The sequence below is a fragment of the Mobula birostris genome, chromosome 12 (genome assembly GCF_030028105.1).
Source record: "Mobula birostris isolate sMobBir1 chromosome 12, sMobBir1.hap1, whole genome shotgun sequence".
NCBI lineage: Eukaryota > Metazoa > Chordata > Chondrichthyes > Myliobatiformes > Myliobatidae > Mobula > Mobula birostris.
The window spans coordinates 77,937,320-77,957,287 of record NC_092381.1 but is presented as its reverse complement, the minus strand read 5'-3'; the positions used below and the strand labels follow the sequence as shown (position 1 = coordinate 77,957,287).

At 46.4% G+C, this 19,968-nt stretch overlaps 1 protein-coding gene across 3 annotated transcripts in view; it reads right to left on the bottom strand.

Moving 5' to 3' along the window:
* Positions 1 to 19,968, bottom strand: part of kcnt2a (potassium channel, subfamily T, member 2a) — a 976,808-nt gene that overhangs the window by 601,994 nt on the left and 354,846 nt on the right. For all 3 annotated transcript variants that reach the window (XM_072274729.1, XM_072274730.1, XM_072274731.1), the window contains exon 5: positions 17,946 to 18,005. In XM_072274729.1, coding sequence (XP_072130830.1) covers positions 17,946 to 18,005 — 60 coding nt within the window. The remainder of the gene's footprint in view (positions 1 to 17,945; positions 18,006 to 19,968) is intronic.

The window sequence follows — 19,968 nt, the reverse complement described above, 5'->3', positions numbered from 1 at the left end:
CATCTGCATACTTACTAATCCAATTTACCACCCCATCATCCAGATCATTAATGTATATGACAAACAACATTAGATCCAGTACAGATCCCTGAAGCACACCACTAGTCAGCGGCCTCCAATCTGATAAACAATTATCCACCACTACTCTCTGGCGTCCCTCATCCAGCCACTGCTGAATCCATTTTACTACTTCAATATTAATATCTAACGATTGAATCTTCCTAACTAACCTTCCGTGTGGAACCTTGTCAAAGGTCTTACTGAAGTCCAGGTAGACAACATCCACCATTTTACCCTCGTCACTTTCCTAGTAACCTCTTCAAAAAATTCAATAAGATTTGTCAAACATGACCTTCCACGCACAAATCCATGTTGACTGTTCCTAATCAGACCCTGTCTATCCAGCTAATTATATATACCATCTCTAAGAATACTTTCCATCAATTTACCCACCACTGACATCAAACTCACAGGCCGATAATTGCTAGGTTTACTCTTAGAACACTTCTTAAACAATAGAACAACATGAGCAATACGCCAATCCTCCGGCACTATCCCTGTTTCTAATGACATTTGAAATATTCCGGTCAGAGCCCCTGCTATTTCCACACTAACTTCCTTCATATTTCTAAGGAATATCCTGTCGGGACCTGGAGACTTATCCACTTTTATATTCCTTAAAAGCGCCAGTACTTCCTCTTCTTTAATCATCATAGTTTCCATAACTACCCTTCTTGTTTCCCTTACCTTGCACAATTCAATATCCTTCTCCTTAGTGAATACTGAAGAAAAGAAATTGTTCAAAATCTCCCCCATCTCTTTTGGCTCCGCACATAGCTGTCCACTCTGATTCTCTAAGGGACCAATTTTATCCCTCACTATCCCTTTGCTATTAATATAACTGTAGAAACCCTTTGGATTTATTTTCACCTTACTTGCCAAAGCAACATCATATCTTCTTTTAGCTTTTCTAATTTCTTTCTTAAGATTCCTTTTACATTCTTTATATTCCTCGAGCACCCCATTTACTCCAAGCTACACATGTTTATTAGTAGTAGTAGTAGTCGAAGTAGTCATACTTTATTGATCCTGAGGGAAATTGGTTTTCGTTACAGTTGCACCATAAATAATTAAATAGTAATATGTAAATTATGCCAGGAAATAAGTCCAGGACCAGCCTATTGGCTCAGGGTGTCTGACACTCCAAAGGAGGAGTTGTAAAGTTTGATGGCTTCCTATCACGCTCACTGTTGCATCTCAGTGGAATGAGTCTCTGGCTGAATGTACTCCTGTGCCCAACCAGCCCATTATGTAGTGGATGGGAGACATTGCAACTTGGACAGCATCCTCTTTTCAGACACCACTGTCAGAGAGTCCAGTTCCATCCCCACAACATCACTGGCCTTACGAATGAGTTTGTTGATTCTGTTGGTGTCTGCTACCCTCAGTCTGCTGCCCCAGCACACAACAGCAAACATTATAGCACTGGCCACCACAGAATTGTAGAACATCCTGTGATGAAAGAGGGTTACAAAAGTACACATAGACTAAGATGTTAACTGTCCTGTGCTAGCACCAGTGGAATCAACAGTTGATCTGCCACCTGTCTTCAGGAGAGAGAGATATGTAAGACAATGGAGCGGCATTTGGAAACGTTAATGAAGAGACGAGAGAGTTTAACGGAAGGAGACACCGGTCTGAGTATTGTCAAGACCGGCTCCTTTTGAAACCTGAACTGTTTGAAGTGTGATGGGCAGGCGATACCCCAGCAGGGGGATAAAAAGGGACAGGTTCGCTAAGGCAGTTGACACACGACTCCATGAGGTAACGAGACCCTGAAAGCGGTGTGCCCCCCCCACTAGCTGGTGGGAGTATTTTGGAGGTCTGGTTGCGGGACCAGCCATAGACGCACAGGGTGGAAAGGTACGGATTGGCGGGAAACTGGTGTGTGTGTCCGCCCTTGCCTAGGTGTTGGGTTCACCGCAGAAGAACGATCGTATCTGGAACGGAGGGGTCACAGTCGGTGACCTCAGAAGACATTACAAAGGGCTCGCCCGAAAGCTGACTGCGAGGAATATTGAAGGTCTGTTTGGAATCCGATTTGAATATTCATTCGTTCTCTCTCTCCCCACCCCGCCCCCAACGGCACAACAGTGATTACTGTGAACTGAACTGAACTCAATTGAACTGAACTTTGCGTCACTTGAAACTGGTCATTTACCCCTAGACGGCGATAGAGCTTGATTGATCCTATTATCCTAGTTCTGTGTACATGTGTGTTTATCATTGCTGAACTGTTGCATTTATTATCCTTTTGATTAGAGTACTGTGTTGCTTATTTCTTTAATAAAACTTTCTTAGTTCCAGTAATCCAGACTCCAACTGAGTGGCCCATTTCTGCTGGTTTGGCAACCCAGTTACAGGGTACATAACATAAGTGGGGGCTCATCTGGGATTTTGAACACTAAATTTGGGACGGGGTAAATTGATTGGGTTAAAATTCCCGAAAGAAAGAAAAGGCAAACAGCAGAAATGGAGATTGAGGAATTCCTAAAGGCGCCGACCTTGGAGGCATTAGAGGATGCCAGGAAAGTGGAATTGGCAGCTGTGGCCAAACGGTTGAATCTTGTTAAGGGGAAGTCGACAATGAGGAGAGAGGAGATACATAGAGCTATTGTAGAGCACTATGTATCTAAAGGTGTGTTTCCCCAAGGGGAGCTGGAGGTGATATCTATTGGAAAACCTGGTGGAGACGCAGTACAGGTGCAGCTTGAAAAACTGAGACTCGAGCATGAGTTCCGGGTACGGCAGCTAGAACACGAAGAGAAACAGTTAGAACGGCAAGAGAGAGAGAGGGACAAACAGTTGGAGCGAGAAGAGAAACAGAGGGAAAGGGAATTCGAGCTGGAGAGGTTAAAGATAAGGGCAGAGCAGGGGCCCATGCCGAACCAAGGTGGAGGGTTCAGGGCGACCCAGGAGGTTAGGCTGGTTCCCCCATTTGATGATACTGATGTGGATCGGTACTTTCTCCATTTCGAAAAAGTTGCTGCAAGTCAGGACTGGCCGAGGGATAAGTGGGCTGTTTTGCTTCAGAGTGTACTTAAAGGGAAAGCCCAACAAGCTTACTCGGCTTTGTCTGCGGAAGATGTCCATAGGTATGAGGTGGTGAAAGAGGCCATCCTCAGGATTTATGAGTTGGTCCCGGAGGCATACCGGCAGAGGTTCCGGAATGCGAGGAAGCAGTGGGACCGCACGTATTTAGAGTTTGTCCGTGAGATGCAGACATATTGTGAGCGTTGGTGCGCCTCGAAGTGGGTAGATGGGGATTATGACAGACTGCTACAGCTGATCCTGATTGAGCAGTTTAAAGGTTGTGTCCCTGACGGTATGAGACCCTACCTAGATGAGAAAGAGGCAGCCACGTTAGCCGCAACTGCTAAGTTGGCGGATGAGTACGCGTTGACGCATAAAATGAAGTTTGCCCCGAGTAAAGGCTACCAGAAGGGTAGTCAGGACGGCGGGGAGAGTCCGCCGGAAAAGTCAGTAAGTAAGCCGGGGACTAGTGAGAAGGATAAGGTAGACCAGGAGCAGTCTGGTACGAAGTCTCCTGGGGTCGTCTGTTATAATTGTGGGAAAGTCGGACACTTTGCGTCCAGGTGCTTTGCCCCAAAGAAGGAGACGGGAAAAGGAAAAATGGCGATTTCGACTGGCTGTATCGAGCTGGTAAATGAACCGCTAGGAGAGGAAAGGTCTGCCAAAGTTCAGGAAGGGCGCGAGAGGTTTATCTCGGCCGGATTGGTGTCGGTGAAGGAAGGGTTAAACCCAGTTCCAGTACAGATCTGGAGAGACACGGGAGCGTGTCAGTCATTGAAATTGAAGACTGTGTTAGAGTTTAGTTCAGAGACCCAGACTGGGGAGGTCAGGGTCAAAGGTATTGGGGAAGGGACAGAAGCAGTACCCTTGCACCAGATACACCTACAAAGCAACTTGGTCTCTGGACTAGTCATGATTGGGGTGAGGCCCGAACTACCGATGAAAGGCGTGGAAGTCTTGCTCGGTAGTGACTTCGCCGGGGGAATTGTGTTCTCGGCAGTGAGATTGACAGGTCAGCCTGCCAGCATTGAGGCCCCGCCCATGGACTCACAGGTTCATCCTGTTTGCGCAGTGACTCGCTGTATGTCCAGAGACACTGCTGAGATGCTTCTACCAGCCTTGTATGAGGAGGGGGTAGAAAGTGAAAAGAAGGAGCGTAATGAAACAGGAGGAAGTGGGGAAATTAAGGTAGATTTATCATTAGAAAAGAAGGACTTTATACAGGCACAGGAGCGAGACGAGGAAACAGCTCTCTGTGAAACAGAATTAGGAAGGGGGCCAGTGAATTATGGTGCGAAGGGGGAGGTGCTAAGGAAGGAAAGGAGACCAAGTACCTCAGATGAGGAATGGGGGTGGTGCAAAAGAGTTATGGGGATGAGATTTTTAACCTGGCCCACAAGGTACCCCTAGGTGGACATTTTGAGGTGCTGAAGGAAACAGTTGGCGGAGCCATGAGAGAGTTTTTCTGGCTGCACAGGAGGAAAGATGTTATTGATTATTGCAGACGCGAACTGAGACGGTCACAAGCTTTTGATATGCTAACAAACCTAGTCGGTGTTAGCGCGGAAATCAATGAAGCTAGGGTGCCACCTGATAAGGGGAAAAACCATTTTGAAAAGATGAGTATGGTACCGACCAGATGGGAGAAGGCTACTGTTTTGGCCAGCCCTGCTGATAAGGTCTCTCCCTTAATCCCCGAACAAAGCGACCCTTTAGGAGAGCTAATTAAACGGCTCGCACACGTGTGTTTGATTGTCCCAAGGCGATGCAAAGAACTGGGACGTTGGGTGGTGTTTGTCACGCTAGGTCAGCCTAGTGAGCCACATCCCTATAGAATGAGTAATTCAGTGACAAAAGGGCTAAAGAACACAGAAGTGTATATTGGCGATGTAATACAGCTGTCTGAAGCTAGCTTGATAGTGAACCTTGAAAAAAATGAGTTCGGCCACGCGAAGGTCACTTACCTGGGAATTGTGGTAACACAGGGGCAGCTGGCAGCAATGCAAGCTAAAGTGCGGGCTATCTCTGACATCCCAACCCCGACAGACAAGAAGGCCCTCAGAAGGCTCTTGGAGATGGTGGGGTACTGTAGGAAGTTTTGCAATAACTTTGCGGGTACTACCCCTCCCCCTCCTACTAAGCCCTTGCGAAAGAAAACTAAGTCGGGATGGGGCGACCCTTGTTATCGTGGTCCGGGACGAAACCCAGTGAGAGGTTACACTGATCACAATTCATCAGTGTTTTCGGCCACTATGAAGTTTGCTAAGTTGGAGCCTGGTTTAGAGGATTATTAAAATAACACATATAAAAGGGACGGAAAGTGTGATTGCTGACTGTCTGTCCAGGTGTTGACAACCTAAATGTCTCTGTATTAGCCAAATAGCTGATGAAAATGTATATTTGTGTGTATCTAATAATGTATTCATGCTTATAATTTTTACCCTGGTAAAAATCCTTAAAGGAGAGGCCTGTGACGAAAGAGGGTTACAAAAGTACACATAGACTAAGATGTTAACTGTCCTGTGCTAGCACCAGTGGGGTCAACAGTTGATCTGCCACCTGTCTTCAGGAGAGAGAGATATGTAAGACAATGGAGCAGCATTTGGAAATGTTAATGAAGAGACGAGAGAGTTTAACGGAAGGAGACACCGGTCTGAGTATTGTCAAGACCGGCTCCTTTTGAAACCTGAACTGTTTGAAGTGTGATGGGCAGGCGATACCCCAGCAGGGGGATAAAAAGGGACAGGTTCGCTAAGGCAATTGACACACGACTCCATGAGGTAACGAGACCCTGAAAGCGGTGTGCCCCCCCCACTAGCTGGTGGGAGTATTTTGGAGGTCTGGTCGCGGGACCAGCCATAGACGCACAGGGTGGAAAGGTACGGATTGGCGGGAACCTGGTGTGTATGTCCGCCCTTGCCTGGGTGCTGGGTTCACCGCAGAAGAACGATCGTATCTGGAACGGAGGGGTCATAGTCGGTGACCTCAGAAGACATTACAAAGGGCTCGCCCGAAAGCTGACTGCGAGGAATATCGAAGGTCTGTTTGGAATCCGATTTGAATATTCATTCGTTCTCTCTCTCCCCACCCCGCCCCCAACGGCACAACAGTGATTACTGTGCACTGAACGGAACTCAATTGAACTGAACTTTGCGTCACTTGAAACTGGTCATTTACCCCTAGGCGGCGATAGAGCTTGATTGATCCTATTATCCTAGTTCTGTGTACATGTGTGTTTATCATTGCTGAACTGTTGCATTTATTATCCTTTTGATTAGAGTACTGTGTTGCTTATTTCTTTAATAAAACTTTCTTAGTTCCAGTAATCCAGACTCCAACTGAGTGGTCCATTTCGGCTGGTTTGGCAACCCAGTTACGGGGCACGTAACAATCCTCAGCATTGTCCGACAGATGTCAAAGGATCTCAGTCCCCTCAGGAAATAGATATTGTAGATCTCTCTCTTTTTCTGAACCAAGTTTCCAATATCCCTTGAAAACCATGGCTCTCTCAAACTTTTAAAGTTATAGTCATACTTTATCTTAACCTTTCCTTTCAACCTAACAGGAACATAAAGTTTCTGTACCTTCAAGATTTCACCTTTAAATGACCTCCATTTCTCTATTACATCTTTCCCATAAAACAAATTGTCCCAATCCACTCCTTTTAAATCCTTTCACATCTCCTCAAAGTTAGCCTTTCTCCAATCAAAAATCTCAACCCTGGGTCCAGTCCTATCCTTCTTCATAATTATATTGAAACTAATGGCATTGTGATCACTGGACCCGAAGTGCTCCCCAACACATACCTCTGTCACCTGACCTATCTCATTCCCTAACAGGAGATCCAACAATGCCCCTTCTCTAGTTTGTACCTCCATGCATTACTGCAAAAAACTATCTTGCACACATTTTACAAACTCCAAACCATCCAGCCCTTTTACAGAATGTCCTTCCCAGTCTATGCGTGGAAAACTAAAATATCCCACAATCACAACCTTGTGCTTACTACAAATATCTGCTATCTCCTTACAAATTTGCTCCTCCAATTCTCGCTCCCCATTAGGTGGTCTATAATAAACCCCTATAAGCATTATTACACCTTTCCCATTCCTCAGTTCCACCCAAATAGCCTCCTTAGATGAGTTCTCTAATCTATCCTGCCAAAGCACCACTGTAATATTTTCTCTGACAGGTAATGCAACACCTCCCCCTCTTGCCCCTCTGATTCTATCACACCTGAAGCAACAAAATCCAGGAATATTTAGTTGCCAGTCACACCCCTCCTGCAACCATATTTCATTAATAGCTACAACATCATATTTCCAGGTATCAATGCATGCTCTAAACTCATCCACCTTTCTTACAATGCTCCTAGCATTAAAATAGATGCATTCAAGAAACTCTCCACCTCTTACTCTCTGTTTATCCCTAATGGTGCAAACAACTTTGTTATCTTTTTCTTCCTTCTCCCCTACACCTTCAGTCTGAGTGCTCCCGTTCTCTGTCCCCTACCTATCCTCCCTCACACACTGTCTACTAGCTTTCTCTATTTGTGAACTAACCACCTCTCTCCTAGTCTTTTCAATTTGATTCCCACCCCCAACCATTCTAGTTTAAAGTCACCTCAGTAGCCTTCGCAAATCTCCCCACCAGAATATTGGTCCCCCTAGGATTCAAGTGCAACCCGTCCTTTTTGTACAGGTCACACCTGCCCCAAAAGAGGTCCCAATGATCCAGAAATTTGAATCCCTGCCCCTTACTCCAATCCCTCAGCCACGCATTCATCCTGCACCTCATTCCATTCCTACTCTCACTGTCGCATAGCACAGGCGGTAATCCCGAGATTACTACCCTTGCGGTCCTTCTTCTCAATTCCCTTCTTGACTCCCTATATTCTCCTTTCAGGACCTCTTCCCTTTTCCTACCTATGTCATTGGTACCCATATGTACCACGACCTCTGGTTCCTCACCCTCCCACTTCAGGATATCTTGGACGCGGTCAGAAACATCCCGGACCCTGGCACCAGGGAGGCAAACTACCATCCGGGTCTGCTGACTGCGTCCACAGAATCACCTATCTGACCCCCCAACTATCGAATCCCCTATTACTACTGCCCTCCTCTTCCTTTCCCTACCCTTCTGAGCTACAGGGCCGGACTCTGTGCTGGAGGCACAGCCACTGTTGTTTCCACCAGGTAAGCTGTCCCCCCCAGCAGCACTCAAACAGGAGTACTTATTGTCAAGAGGCACAGCCACTGGGGTACTCTCTAGTACCTGATTCTTCTCCTTCCCCCCTCCTAACCATGACCCACTTTTCTGCCTCCCGTGGCCCCGGTGTGACCACCTGGCTGTAACTCCTCTCTGTCAACTCCTCACCCTCCCTGACCAGACAAAGGTTACCGAGCTGCAGCTCCAGTTCCCTAACACTAGGAGACTCCAGGACCTCCCATATCCGAGACATAGAACAGCAAGCTGCCCTCACACTCATACTTGCCCCTTTCCTCAAATATCAGGAAAAATTGAAAACCAAATCTACTTTGCCTCGCCCGTTTCCACCTAAGCCCGTTGAGCCAAAGTCCTTAAGCCTTCACTCTGCTCCTGGCTCACTCCGCTGCCCGCTGAATAAGGCTGTGTTCCTTTTAAATCTTCCGCGCTTCACTGCCCGACGTTACACGTCTGCGCAGTCTCGCCTCTCTTAACTCCAATGATAAGAAGAAAAAAATCAAAATGGCTCCCGCCCCACTCCCGCTCCGATTCCGATTCTCAGACTTCCTTCTTCTTTAAGAAGCAGAGCTCAAAGGTGGCTCTGTAACATGCTATAGGGTTTCACTGCTGTGTAACATGCTGTAAGGTTTCACTGATAATGTAATGGCTTCTCTGTAACAGCAATGTTTGGGTTATGACTAGAGATAACGGGGTTAGGAATGCTGTTGTTCTTTCTTGTAAGCTAGAAGAGAGATTTTTGCAGTCTTTTTGGCCGGGGAGAGATGAGGAAAGAAGACACGAATGGAGAGAGTGGGTAGACCACCAGATGGGGTGGACTTGGAGCGAGGATCTGAAAGGCAGCGACAATCAGAGGAGGTTGATGGTGGACGATCGACTTATCAATGAGCTCCAATACTGCGCAACAGACTGCTTAATAAGATTGGGCCCTTTTTTTTATTTTTATTTGTTTCTTTACTAACCATATAGTCAAAGTAAGAATTATAAAGCTTAATCGTTTAACTGCATATCTGTTTATTATTTCGGGGTACTAATTTGTAACAGGGGATATATTGTGCAGCATCCACCCAAACAAGATTTTTAAGTTTGGCCAGGCTGGGGGCTATCACCCCCTGAAGCGGGAGTTACAATTATGGGGGCTACGTTCGGGATTGATTCCTTTGGATGCTGCATGATTACCCTGAGCAATGAACCAGTGGGGCACAAATCTGTACACCGGATGAATTGTTAATTCCACTGTTAAGTACTGTTGAAGTTGCGATTGTGGGTGGAGGTTTGATAAAATGGCCAGCACAGCTCTCCTTTTAATGCAGACCAGCAATGAGGTAGCGGTAGCTGGCGGCGGAGATTTCAAAGACAGGGTTCTCTCATTTCTGAGGAGTGAGGGGAAAGAGTGGTCAGATTTGGAATGTCCAATTAGTCCATGTCCCCTGGTGAAGAGTGAGAACTCTGAGTTAGTATCCGCCCTTACTATAAATAAATGGAAAACTCAGATTCAAAGTCTCAGCTATGGCAGGCTCGTGGAATATTGCCCACCCCTAAAGGGGAGGAGGAGTATGAGACTTGGGCGGAGCAGACCTTTTAGATGACTGGCAGTGCTCTGATGATGTAAAGCGACAGAGATTGATTGAGAGTTTGAGTGGGTAGGCCGCTGACGTTATGAGAGCCGTCAGCGACAGCTGTCAATTATCTGCAAGCACTGGACAATGCTTTTGGTCCGACTGGAAGCTCAATGGAGCTCATGGTGGCGTTTCAGAACACGTGTCAGGAGAAGCGGGAGAAGCTTTCTGCTTCTATTTTTCAGCTAGAGAGGCAGCTAAATTGCTTGCAGTGCAGAGGGGTCATTTGGGTGGCTGAGGTGGATCAGTTAAGAATGGAGCAGATAGCCAGGGGTGTCTAGTCCCATGACCTGATTGCTTGGGGTCTCCGACAGTGTCGTAAGACACACACCCCTCCATCTTTTGTTGAGCTGATCAGAGAGTTACGGGAAGAGGAGAACACGGTGGAGGCACAGGAGGACTCTGTCAGCAGGGTACAGTCCTTGGTAGTAGTCCCCTGTGGTGAGGTGACCACAGATAGCCTACCCCAGGGAGCGGTAGAGGAGATAGTGGCAGAGTTGAAAACGGAGATATGTCGGCTGTTATCAGCGGGTGTGACACCCCCCCCCCATGTGATAGAGCAGATGGAGGGCGGCGGATTTCCCAAGGGGACGAACAATGCGGAGGGCTGTTGGCAGCAAGTGTCACGCCAGATAGCTCAGCACGGAGCTCAGCACAGAGAATCGTTGGGAAAACCAAGAGAAGATCCAGTGAGGGAATGACCTGGTGTCTCTGGGGGAACACGTTCCCAGCAATGTACCAAAGAACCCCCGAAAGCAAAAGACCCAATTCCTGAAGGCTAAGTGGGTTCATGCCACTACGAATAGAGGGTATTTATGCTAAAGCCATACTCGACACCGGGTCGTAGATCACGTTGCTGTACCATTCATTTTACAACCGGTATCTGAAACATTTACCATTGACACCATTCAGGACACTGGAGATCTGGGGGCTTAGTGCCAATGATTATCCATACGACAGTTATTTGTCACTGAAGTTGGAGTTCTCAGAGGCCGAAGTGGGAGTGACTGAGGTCCTTGATACATTGGTGCTGGTTTGTCCGGATCCCACTGAGAAGGGCAGCGTTTCAATTCTGGTGGAGACCAACACCCCTCTTGTGAGGAGGCTCATGGGGGCCTGTAAGGAGAAGACTCGAGAGAGCCTTCTGGGAACATTGTCCATTCACCCAGGGTTTCGAGCTGCTTTTGAGGAAGTGTGTGGCAGCACTGGGCCGGATACTGAATTTAAACAGGGGTTGTGTGGTTCACCCAGTTAAAGCCCATGGTGGTACGGCCCGGGGAAGTAGCGAGAGTGATGGGGACCCCCAAATTTCCCAGAATGCCTGAGGGCAGGGCCCTCTTAGTGGATGCTCTGGACAACCACGAGGGGGAGTCAGGATTTCCTGCTGGGGTACTGGTGGGACCCAAATTGCAGAAGCCCTCAGATGTACAGGACACAGGATGGCAGTGATTGTCAGGAACACTATGAAGAAGAAGGTCACCTTCAAGCGGGGGATGCCCCTGGCGCATTTGTTCCCAGTGACAGTAATGTCTAGTGTCCCTGTGAGGCACGCCGGGGAGAAACTATTGGAAATGGGGCGAAAGTTGACCACTGAGTCATTCAACCGGGGACTCCCCGGTTCCTGTGGGTTGGAAGAGGAGGCTGGTAGAGAAGATGTTGAAGCTGGAAGGTGTCTTATTTACAGACGAGTTTGACGTGGGCTGTTCCAAGAGCACTCGTCACACTATCCGGGTGAACGAGGACACCCCGTTTAGAGAGAGGTCGTGGAGTCTGTCTGCTGCAGAGGTTCAGGACGTTCGGCAGCATTTGTGTAAGTCGAAGGAAGTTGGGATCATCACCAAGTCCCGAAGCCCCTATGCGTCCCCGATAGTAGTAGCCCAAAAGAAGAATGGGAAGGTACGGATGTGTGTGGACTATAGGACTCTGAACAGGCACACCATCCCTGACCAGTATACTGTCCTGAGGATTGAAGATGTGCTGGCCTGCCTGAGTGGTGCGAAGTGGTTCAGTGTGCTGGACTTGAGGAGTGGATATTACCAGACCCCCGTGAGTGAGGCTGACAAAGAGAAAATGGCATTTATATGTCCCCTGGGATTTTTCCAGTTCTAAAGGATGCCCCAGGGCATCTCGGAGCTCCTGCAACCTTCCAGTGGGTCATGGAGAATGTGGAGGGTGATATGAACTTGCTTGAGGTATTGGTAAATCTGGATGACCTCATAATATTTGGATCCACCTTGGAAGAACGTGAAGCAAGGCTGCTGAAGGTGCTGGGCCGTATGAAAGCTGAAGGGTTAAAACTTTCCCTGGACAGCTGCCAGTTCTGCCAAACGTCTGTTAGCTACGTTGGGCACATAGTTTCACAGTTAGGGTAGCTAACTGGCCAGGACCCCAGACTGTGAGTGCTCTGCTCTCGTTCCTCGAGTTCTGTGGTTACTACCAGAGGTTTGTGAAAGGCTACACGAAAGTGAGTCACCCTGAGAATCAGCTTCTGTGCAGTTACCCTCACTTGGGGAAGAAAGGGAGGGGGGAAAAGGACAGGAGAGTGGAGAGTATCTTAGCCCATCAGAGCTCTTTGAACCGAGGTGGGATGTAAAATGTGAAGAGGCCTTTCAGCCGCTGAAGGAGTTGCTGACTCAGGTGCCGGTGCTGGCTTTTGCAGACCCCCGATTGCCGTATGTACTGCACATGGATGCCAGCTGAGAGGGTTTAGGGGGCAGACACCGTATCAGGATCAGGGCTCCGGGTTGAGACCCGTTGGTCAGCCAGAGTCTGTCGCCCTCCAAGAGAAACTATCCCATGCACAAGTTGGAATTTCTGGTGTTGAAATAGGCGGTGGCGGATAAGCTGAGTGACTACATCTACAGGGCCAAGTTTGAGGTGAGTACGGACAACAACCCCCTAACTTATATCCTGACCTCGACGAAACTGGATGCCACAGGCCATCGGTGGTGGCGGCGTTGTCAGCCTATGATTTCAGCCTGAAGTACCGGCTGGGAAGCTGGAACATTGATGCGGAAGCTTTGTCCCGATGGGCACATGAGGGACTAATCAGGGACAAGGAGTGGGAGAGCGTTCCTGCCCTGGGGGTGAAGGCCCTGTGTCAGTTTGCCATCACCGTGAAGGCAGAGGGAAAGGAGGGGCAGGAGCAAGAGGTGGATCAATTGGGGGCTTCCGATGATGCCACCTCCCAAGTTTACTGTAACCTGACTGCTCTGAAGACCAGTCAGCTGCCGGAGTTGAGTTCTGGGGAAGTGGCTGCTGCTCAGCGAGATGATCCGGACATTTGTCCCATTTGGACAGCAGTCAAAAAGGGAGACATGGCTCAGGCAGAGAGGACAAAACATGTGTCGGTGCCTCCATTACTACGAGAATGGCCTCGGTTGGAGTTCAAGAACCAGATCTCATCCCGGATCACGTTACCCCCAGACCGACCCCAGCGTTGCCAGCTGATTCTGCCTGCGAAGTATCGGAGGATGGCGTTAAAATCACTTCATGATGATTCTGGACATTTGCGAGTGGAAAAGACCTATGGATTGCTCAGAGACCAGTTTTACTGGCCCCAAATGAAGTCGGAGGTCGAAGAATACTTCAAGTTATGCTTTCGCTGCATATGGCAGAAGACACTGCAGCGCGGGCAGCTCACTTATCTCACTTGCAGAGTGCAAGGCCCCTGGACCTGGCGTATATGGATTTCCTGTCAATAGAACCCGATGCCAGCAACATGGTGAATGACTTAGTCACCATGGACCACTACACCAGATATGCTCAGGCTTTTCCTATCAAGGACCAGAGGGCGTCTACAGTGCCAAAGGTGTTATAGGAGAAGTATTTCATTTATTATGGCCTTCCCAGGCAGGTACATAGTGACCAGGGATGGGACTTTGAGAGCAGACTCATCCGTGAGTTACTGGGCATGCTTGGAGTCGAGAAGTTGAGGACCACACCCTATCATCCGTAGGGTGATCCCCAGCTTGAGAGGTTTAATCCAACCTTGCTAGATATGCTCGGGACCCTGGAGATCAGCAAGAAGAGCAGGTGGAGTTAACATATTGGGCATCTGGTTCACAGTTATAATTGTACGCGAAATGAAGCTACTGGGTACTCGCCATATTATCTGATGTTTGGGCGCGATGCGAGGTTGCCCATTGGCTTTTGTTTTGGGACTGACGAGGGCGACTTACCACTGAAGACTTATCTGAAGTATGTGTCTGACATGAGAAGAGAGTTGAAAAGGGCTTATGAATTAGCTGGGGTCGCGGCAGCCATGCAGAATCAAGGGAATAAGAGGAGGTATGATCAAAAGGTAAGGTTCTTCCAACCCCTGCCGGGAGACAGAGTCCTTATAAGGAACTGGGGCGACCTGGAAAGCATATGTTGGCAGACGGCTGGGCGGCTACGCCCTACGTGGTGGAGAGTCAGATGCTAAGCCTACCAGTTTTCCAGGTGAAACCAGAGGATGGGAATACGCCTGTCAAGATTCTCCATCAGAACCCAGGTAGACCCAGAGCCCGACTTGGAGCCTACACCTAGTAAGAGGACCCATCGGAAACGCAGGGTTACTACCGGGCCCCCAACAGGCAAGGTTAGGCCGGCCCCCACCCCTGAGAGCGATACTGATTCGAAGGATGAGTGCCTGGATGTGTGGTATATGCTGCCTTTTGCTAACTCCCCAGTGACTGAGGAAGAGACTCCCGGCCCTTCTCCCATTGAGACAAGTGAAGTGGAGGGGGGTGCTACCTGTGGGCAGCCTGGGTTGCAGCAGGACTCTGCAAGGGAGGAAGCAGGGTTTGATCAGGGGACAGAGGGCTCCGAGTTGCAGGTGGGCACGATTGATAGGTCGGGGAAGGCCTCGCCAGGTAGATCAGAAGTATCCCCAGTAGTGTCGGAACCTGAAGAGTTAGATGATGGGGTGCGGAGGTCTCAGAGAATTAGGAGACCACCAGATAGGTTGGCCTACGTAGCACCAGGGGAACAGAGCGTGACCCCTACTGTGTTGGGGAGCCATGTCACTGCCTTTTACACCTGGATTGGGCTTTGTGTTTTGCAGGAAGGGTTGGGGAATTATCTCAACGTCATGAGGACATGACTAAATTTGGTAGGGGAGAGGGTAACATGCTGTAAGGTTTCACTGCAGTGTAACATGCTGTAAGGTTTCACTGATAATATAACGGTTTCTCTGTAGCAGCAATGTTTGGGTTATGACTAGAGATAGCGGGGTTTGGAATGCTGTTGTTCTTTCTTGTGAGTCTGGAACAGAGATTTTTGCGGTCTTTTGCCAGGGAGAGATGAGGATAGAAGACGCAAATGGAGAGAGTGGGTAGACCGCCGGACGGGGTGGACTTGGAGCGAGGGTTCGAAGGGCAGCTACAATCGGAGGAGGTCGATGGTAAACAATCAGCTTATCAGTGAGCTCCAACATTGTGCAACAGACTGTTTCATAAGATTGGGTCCTTTTTTCCTTTTCTTTCATTCCTTTACTGATCATATAGTCAAAGTAAGAATTATAAAACTTACCAATCATTTAATCGCATATTGTATACTGTTTGTTATTTCAGGGTACTGACTTGTTACAGGGGACACATCGCGCAGCATCCACCCAAACAAGATTTGTTAAGTTTGGCCGGGCCAGGGACTATCACCCCCTGTATTAAGCCACTAGCCGAAGTGAGAGTTACATCACTAAGGACAATTACCTTCTGGAGCATGCCCTCTTCTTATGAGAATCATCAGGGATAAGATCCAAAAGCCTGAAGACCCATATTCAATGACTCAGAAACACCTTCTTTCCCTCTGCCATCAGATTTCTGAATGGTCCGTGAACACTATTTCATTATTCCTTTTATTACAATAATTACTCTTTAAATAATTACAAATTTTATGTCTATGCAATGACTGCTGCAAAAGAAACAAATTTCAGTGATAATAAACCTGATTCTGACTGTATATAATTGATTATATTGTTTGTCTGTTCCACTTATACAGGGTTGCTAGGGGAGGTAGGTATTCGGCAACACAACACAAAGGAAGCCATTCAACCCGCTCAGTCTACATCAACACATTCAAAAAGCAACTGAGTTAGCTGATGTCCTTGAGAATTTCACTGCCCTCAAATAACACAAAGCTGAAGTTTAAAGTATTTGAATGACCAATTTAAGGTCCACAATTTAAGAGCATGGGCTTAACTGATGGTGTCTATATTTGGTTAGTGGAGATACAAATGGATTGCATTACTTCTTCCAATGCATAAATTTCTATGATTCAATTATTTATCCAACTCCCTTCTGAAAATTACTATTTTATTTTATGCTTTTCATTCAAATTTTAACCACTGAAGTTTCTTCACACCACCTGCAATTTTGCCAATCGCCTTAATTTCATGTCCACCAGTTTCTAACCTTTCATTAAAATTATATACATACTTTGAACTCTGATCTCTGTAATCTGTCAAGTAGGGTGCTGTGCACAATCCTATTTGATGGAGACAGACATGAGAGTACAGAGGAACAACTGAAGAACCTTCTGAAATGCCTTCTTCGCTGCCGCTGCTACTGTGTGATCCAGAATCTCTGGAGGAGAAGGCCCCGAGTCCTCGGCTTTGCTTGTTGCTCGGCGGCCGGGGCAAGGTCAAAGCGCTCAGCAGAGATGGTGCTCGGTGTTGGAGGGCTGGTCGGAGGCTTGAAGTTTTCGGACGGACTCAGTGTCGGCTGTGGTCGGGTGCTTCCAATGCATCGGCAGTCGTCGGCGCCTGGGGGTTTATGGCAGGGAGAGTTTCTCCCTTTTGCCACCTACTATCAGGACTATCGGGAGTCGATCGGAACTTTGAGACTTTTTTTACCGTGCCCATGGTCCGCTCTTTATCAAATTATGGTACTGCTTTGCACTGCTGTAACTATATGTTATAATTATGTGGCCTTGTCAGTGTTAGTCTTTGGTTGGTTTTTGTTTTTTTTGTGATACCACTCTGGAGGAACATCGCATTATTTCTTAATGCATACATGCATTTCCAAATGACAATAAACAAGGACTGAGTGTCCTCATAATCTTAAAAAAAACTTTGAATCTATTCTGTTAACCACAAATGCTCATCCCTTTAACTATTCCAGTACATCTTGCCTGTCTCTCCTGTAAGCCCATCTTCCCAGTTGGTTCTTTACCATAATTCTAGAGAAAAAAACATGAAGTGATACCAACTGCACACTTAAAAAAAAATGCCAGCAGGTTTTTGATCCAAAAGGATTGATCCAGTTTTGCAACTGAACTAATTCCTTCCTAAATGCTTTAATTATTCCTCATGGAAGACAGCTGTACCTTAAGAAGGTTCATTAACAAAGACTTAACACCCTTGTTTACAAATTAATGTTTGCTTCAAAAAAAAGAGAGCAACCCAATTCAGTTTTACTTCCACGTTTCCACCAGCTGAAATTGTTGCTGTTTATTTAAGATAAAACTTCACAATGCCATCTGTAAGACAGCACGGTTTTCCTTCGGGTGCTCTGGTTTCCACTCGCATTCCAAAGACATCTTGGTTTGGGTTAGTAAATTGTGGGCCTACTGTGTTGGCGTGGGAGCATGCTGACATTTGCTGGCTGTCCCCAGCACATCCCAACACAAGCAACTTATTTTACTGTATGTTTCGATGTTTTGATTGTCATGTGACAAATAAAGCTAATTTAAAAAAAATCTTTTTAACTTTTCAATGCTTATCAACTGATTGAATTATTCAAAGGAATTAAAATCAATTCTGCACCAAAGTGTGGTAAGTATTCTTTAACGCAATTAGCCAGCTACTCATAATTCTTGGCCATACATGTACTGAATGGAAATACTATCCACCATTTTAACAGCATGACCCAGAAAAGGCTGTTACCTCTTGTATTTTTATTTGATGTAAGTTCTCCTGACCTTTGTTTCATGGCCAGCTAGTAAAACCAATCTGAAAGATCCCTTGAATCTAGAGAGTTTGTGCAAGCAGGGAGTTGCCAAGCAACCATTTCAAATCAAAAAGCTTACCTTATAGCTGAGATAAGCCAACAGCATTGTTTCAAAGAAACTTATCAAGGCCACGGTAACCTGAAAGGAAATAATAGAAATTAATACAATGCGCTATCAGAAGAATTCAGCCTCTGATGTTTTAACTAATCATTAAATAATCTTTTTAAGATATTACAGGCTATACCGGCAATTCATTCTTAAATGTTGAATTAGGGCAAATTCAATATTAACATTGCTGATTTCCAAATTTTACAAGATTATTACAAAAGCCACAAACTTAAAATTTTATTTTTTAGATAGGGAAAATGGTTATTAATAATTTCTTTAGCAGCCCTTGCATGGCTCTTTGTTAATTTAAGATTCATTAAATCACATTTTTGTGTTTAGTTACACAGAACTGTTAAGTGCAACAGATGTTACAGTCAATGAGCTCCATGTTTTAATAAACACAACATTCTATGATGAGTTTACTCAAAATTCTACAGTGAAATACACATTTATTTTTAAATCATACTCTGCCTCGCTTTAATATTCCAGTTTCCAGCTAATTTCTTCCATCCTATCACGGAACTGATTTATAGAACATACATTTGTTTTTGTACCTGGATTTGCACATTTGGTTGTAAGCTGGGTAATCAGTTAATGTCTCCTTTTGTGATTTAGGCAACCTTCAAAATTGTTTACTTGGGCATTACAAAACCTTCTTCTAAATAACGGTGTTATAAAGTAACAATAATTTGATTGTTGCAACATTCTGACTGAATTCATGCATTTTTCTGAATTTTGTCAAAATGTTAGATCAATTTACTAATTGGTCTATGAGAAAAAATGCTAGCTGAAATTGTCACAAAAAGTGAATAGGGATAGATATAGTGAATTCTATTTCCACCTATGGTTAGTGTACATAACAATCTGTCCATCAAACATTTCATTTAATTAGATTGGGTCACACCAGCATAGATGAGATTGCTTCAAGCACACCGGACACAATAGACGACACCAGCAGACTTGCAGGTGAAGCGTTGCCTCACTTGGAAGGACTGTTTGGGGTCCTGAATGGTGGTGAGGGAGGAGGTGTATGGGCAGGAGAAGCACTTAAGCTGCTTGCAGGGATAGGTGCCTGGAGGGATATTAGTGGGGAGGAATGAATAGATAAAGGAATCACAGAGGGAGTGATCCCTGCAGAAAGTGGAGAGTGGGGGGAAGTAAAGATATGTTTAGTGGTGGGGTCCCCTTGGAGATGAAGTTGCGGAGGATAATGTGTTGGATGCAGAGACTGATGGAGTGATAGGTAAGGACAAGAGGGACTCTATCACTATTACAACAGTGGAAGATGGTGTGAGTGCAGATGCACGCGAAATGGCCCCGAGTCCTCGGCTTTGCTTGTTGCTCGGCGGCTGGAGCAGGGTCGAAGCGCTTGGCCGAGATGGTGTTCGGTGTCGGAGGGCTGGTCGGAAGCTCGAAGTTTTCGGACGGACTCAGAGTCAGCTGCGGTCGGGTGCTTCCAATGCATCGGCAAGTTGCGGCACTTCCATCTGTGCGAGATGATGGGGCTATCGGGACTTGAGACATTTTTTTTACCGTGCCCTTGGTCTGCTCTTTATCAAATTACGGTATTGCTTTGCACTGTTGTAACTATATGTTATAATTATGTGTTTTTTGTCAGTTTTAGTCTTGGTTTGTCCTGTGTTTCTGTGATATCTTTCTGGAGGAACATTGTATCATTTTTTAATGCATACATTTCTAAATGACAATAAACGAGGACTGAGTGTCCTCATAATCTAAATGGTGGAGAAGCAGGTGAGGGCAGCATCAGTCAAAGAGGGAGGGAAACCCTGTTCTTTAAAGAAAGGGGACATCTGTGATGTCCTGAAATGGAAAGTCACATTCTGGGAACAGTTGCAGCTGAGGCAAAGAAACAGGAGGCAGGGAGGAAAGAGGTGCAGTCAAGATTTTTTTTTACAGGAGATGGCGGATAAAGGCATAATCAAGATTTTTCACGAAACTTTGGCTGAGAAAACTTGGTGAAAGGAAGTGGTAA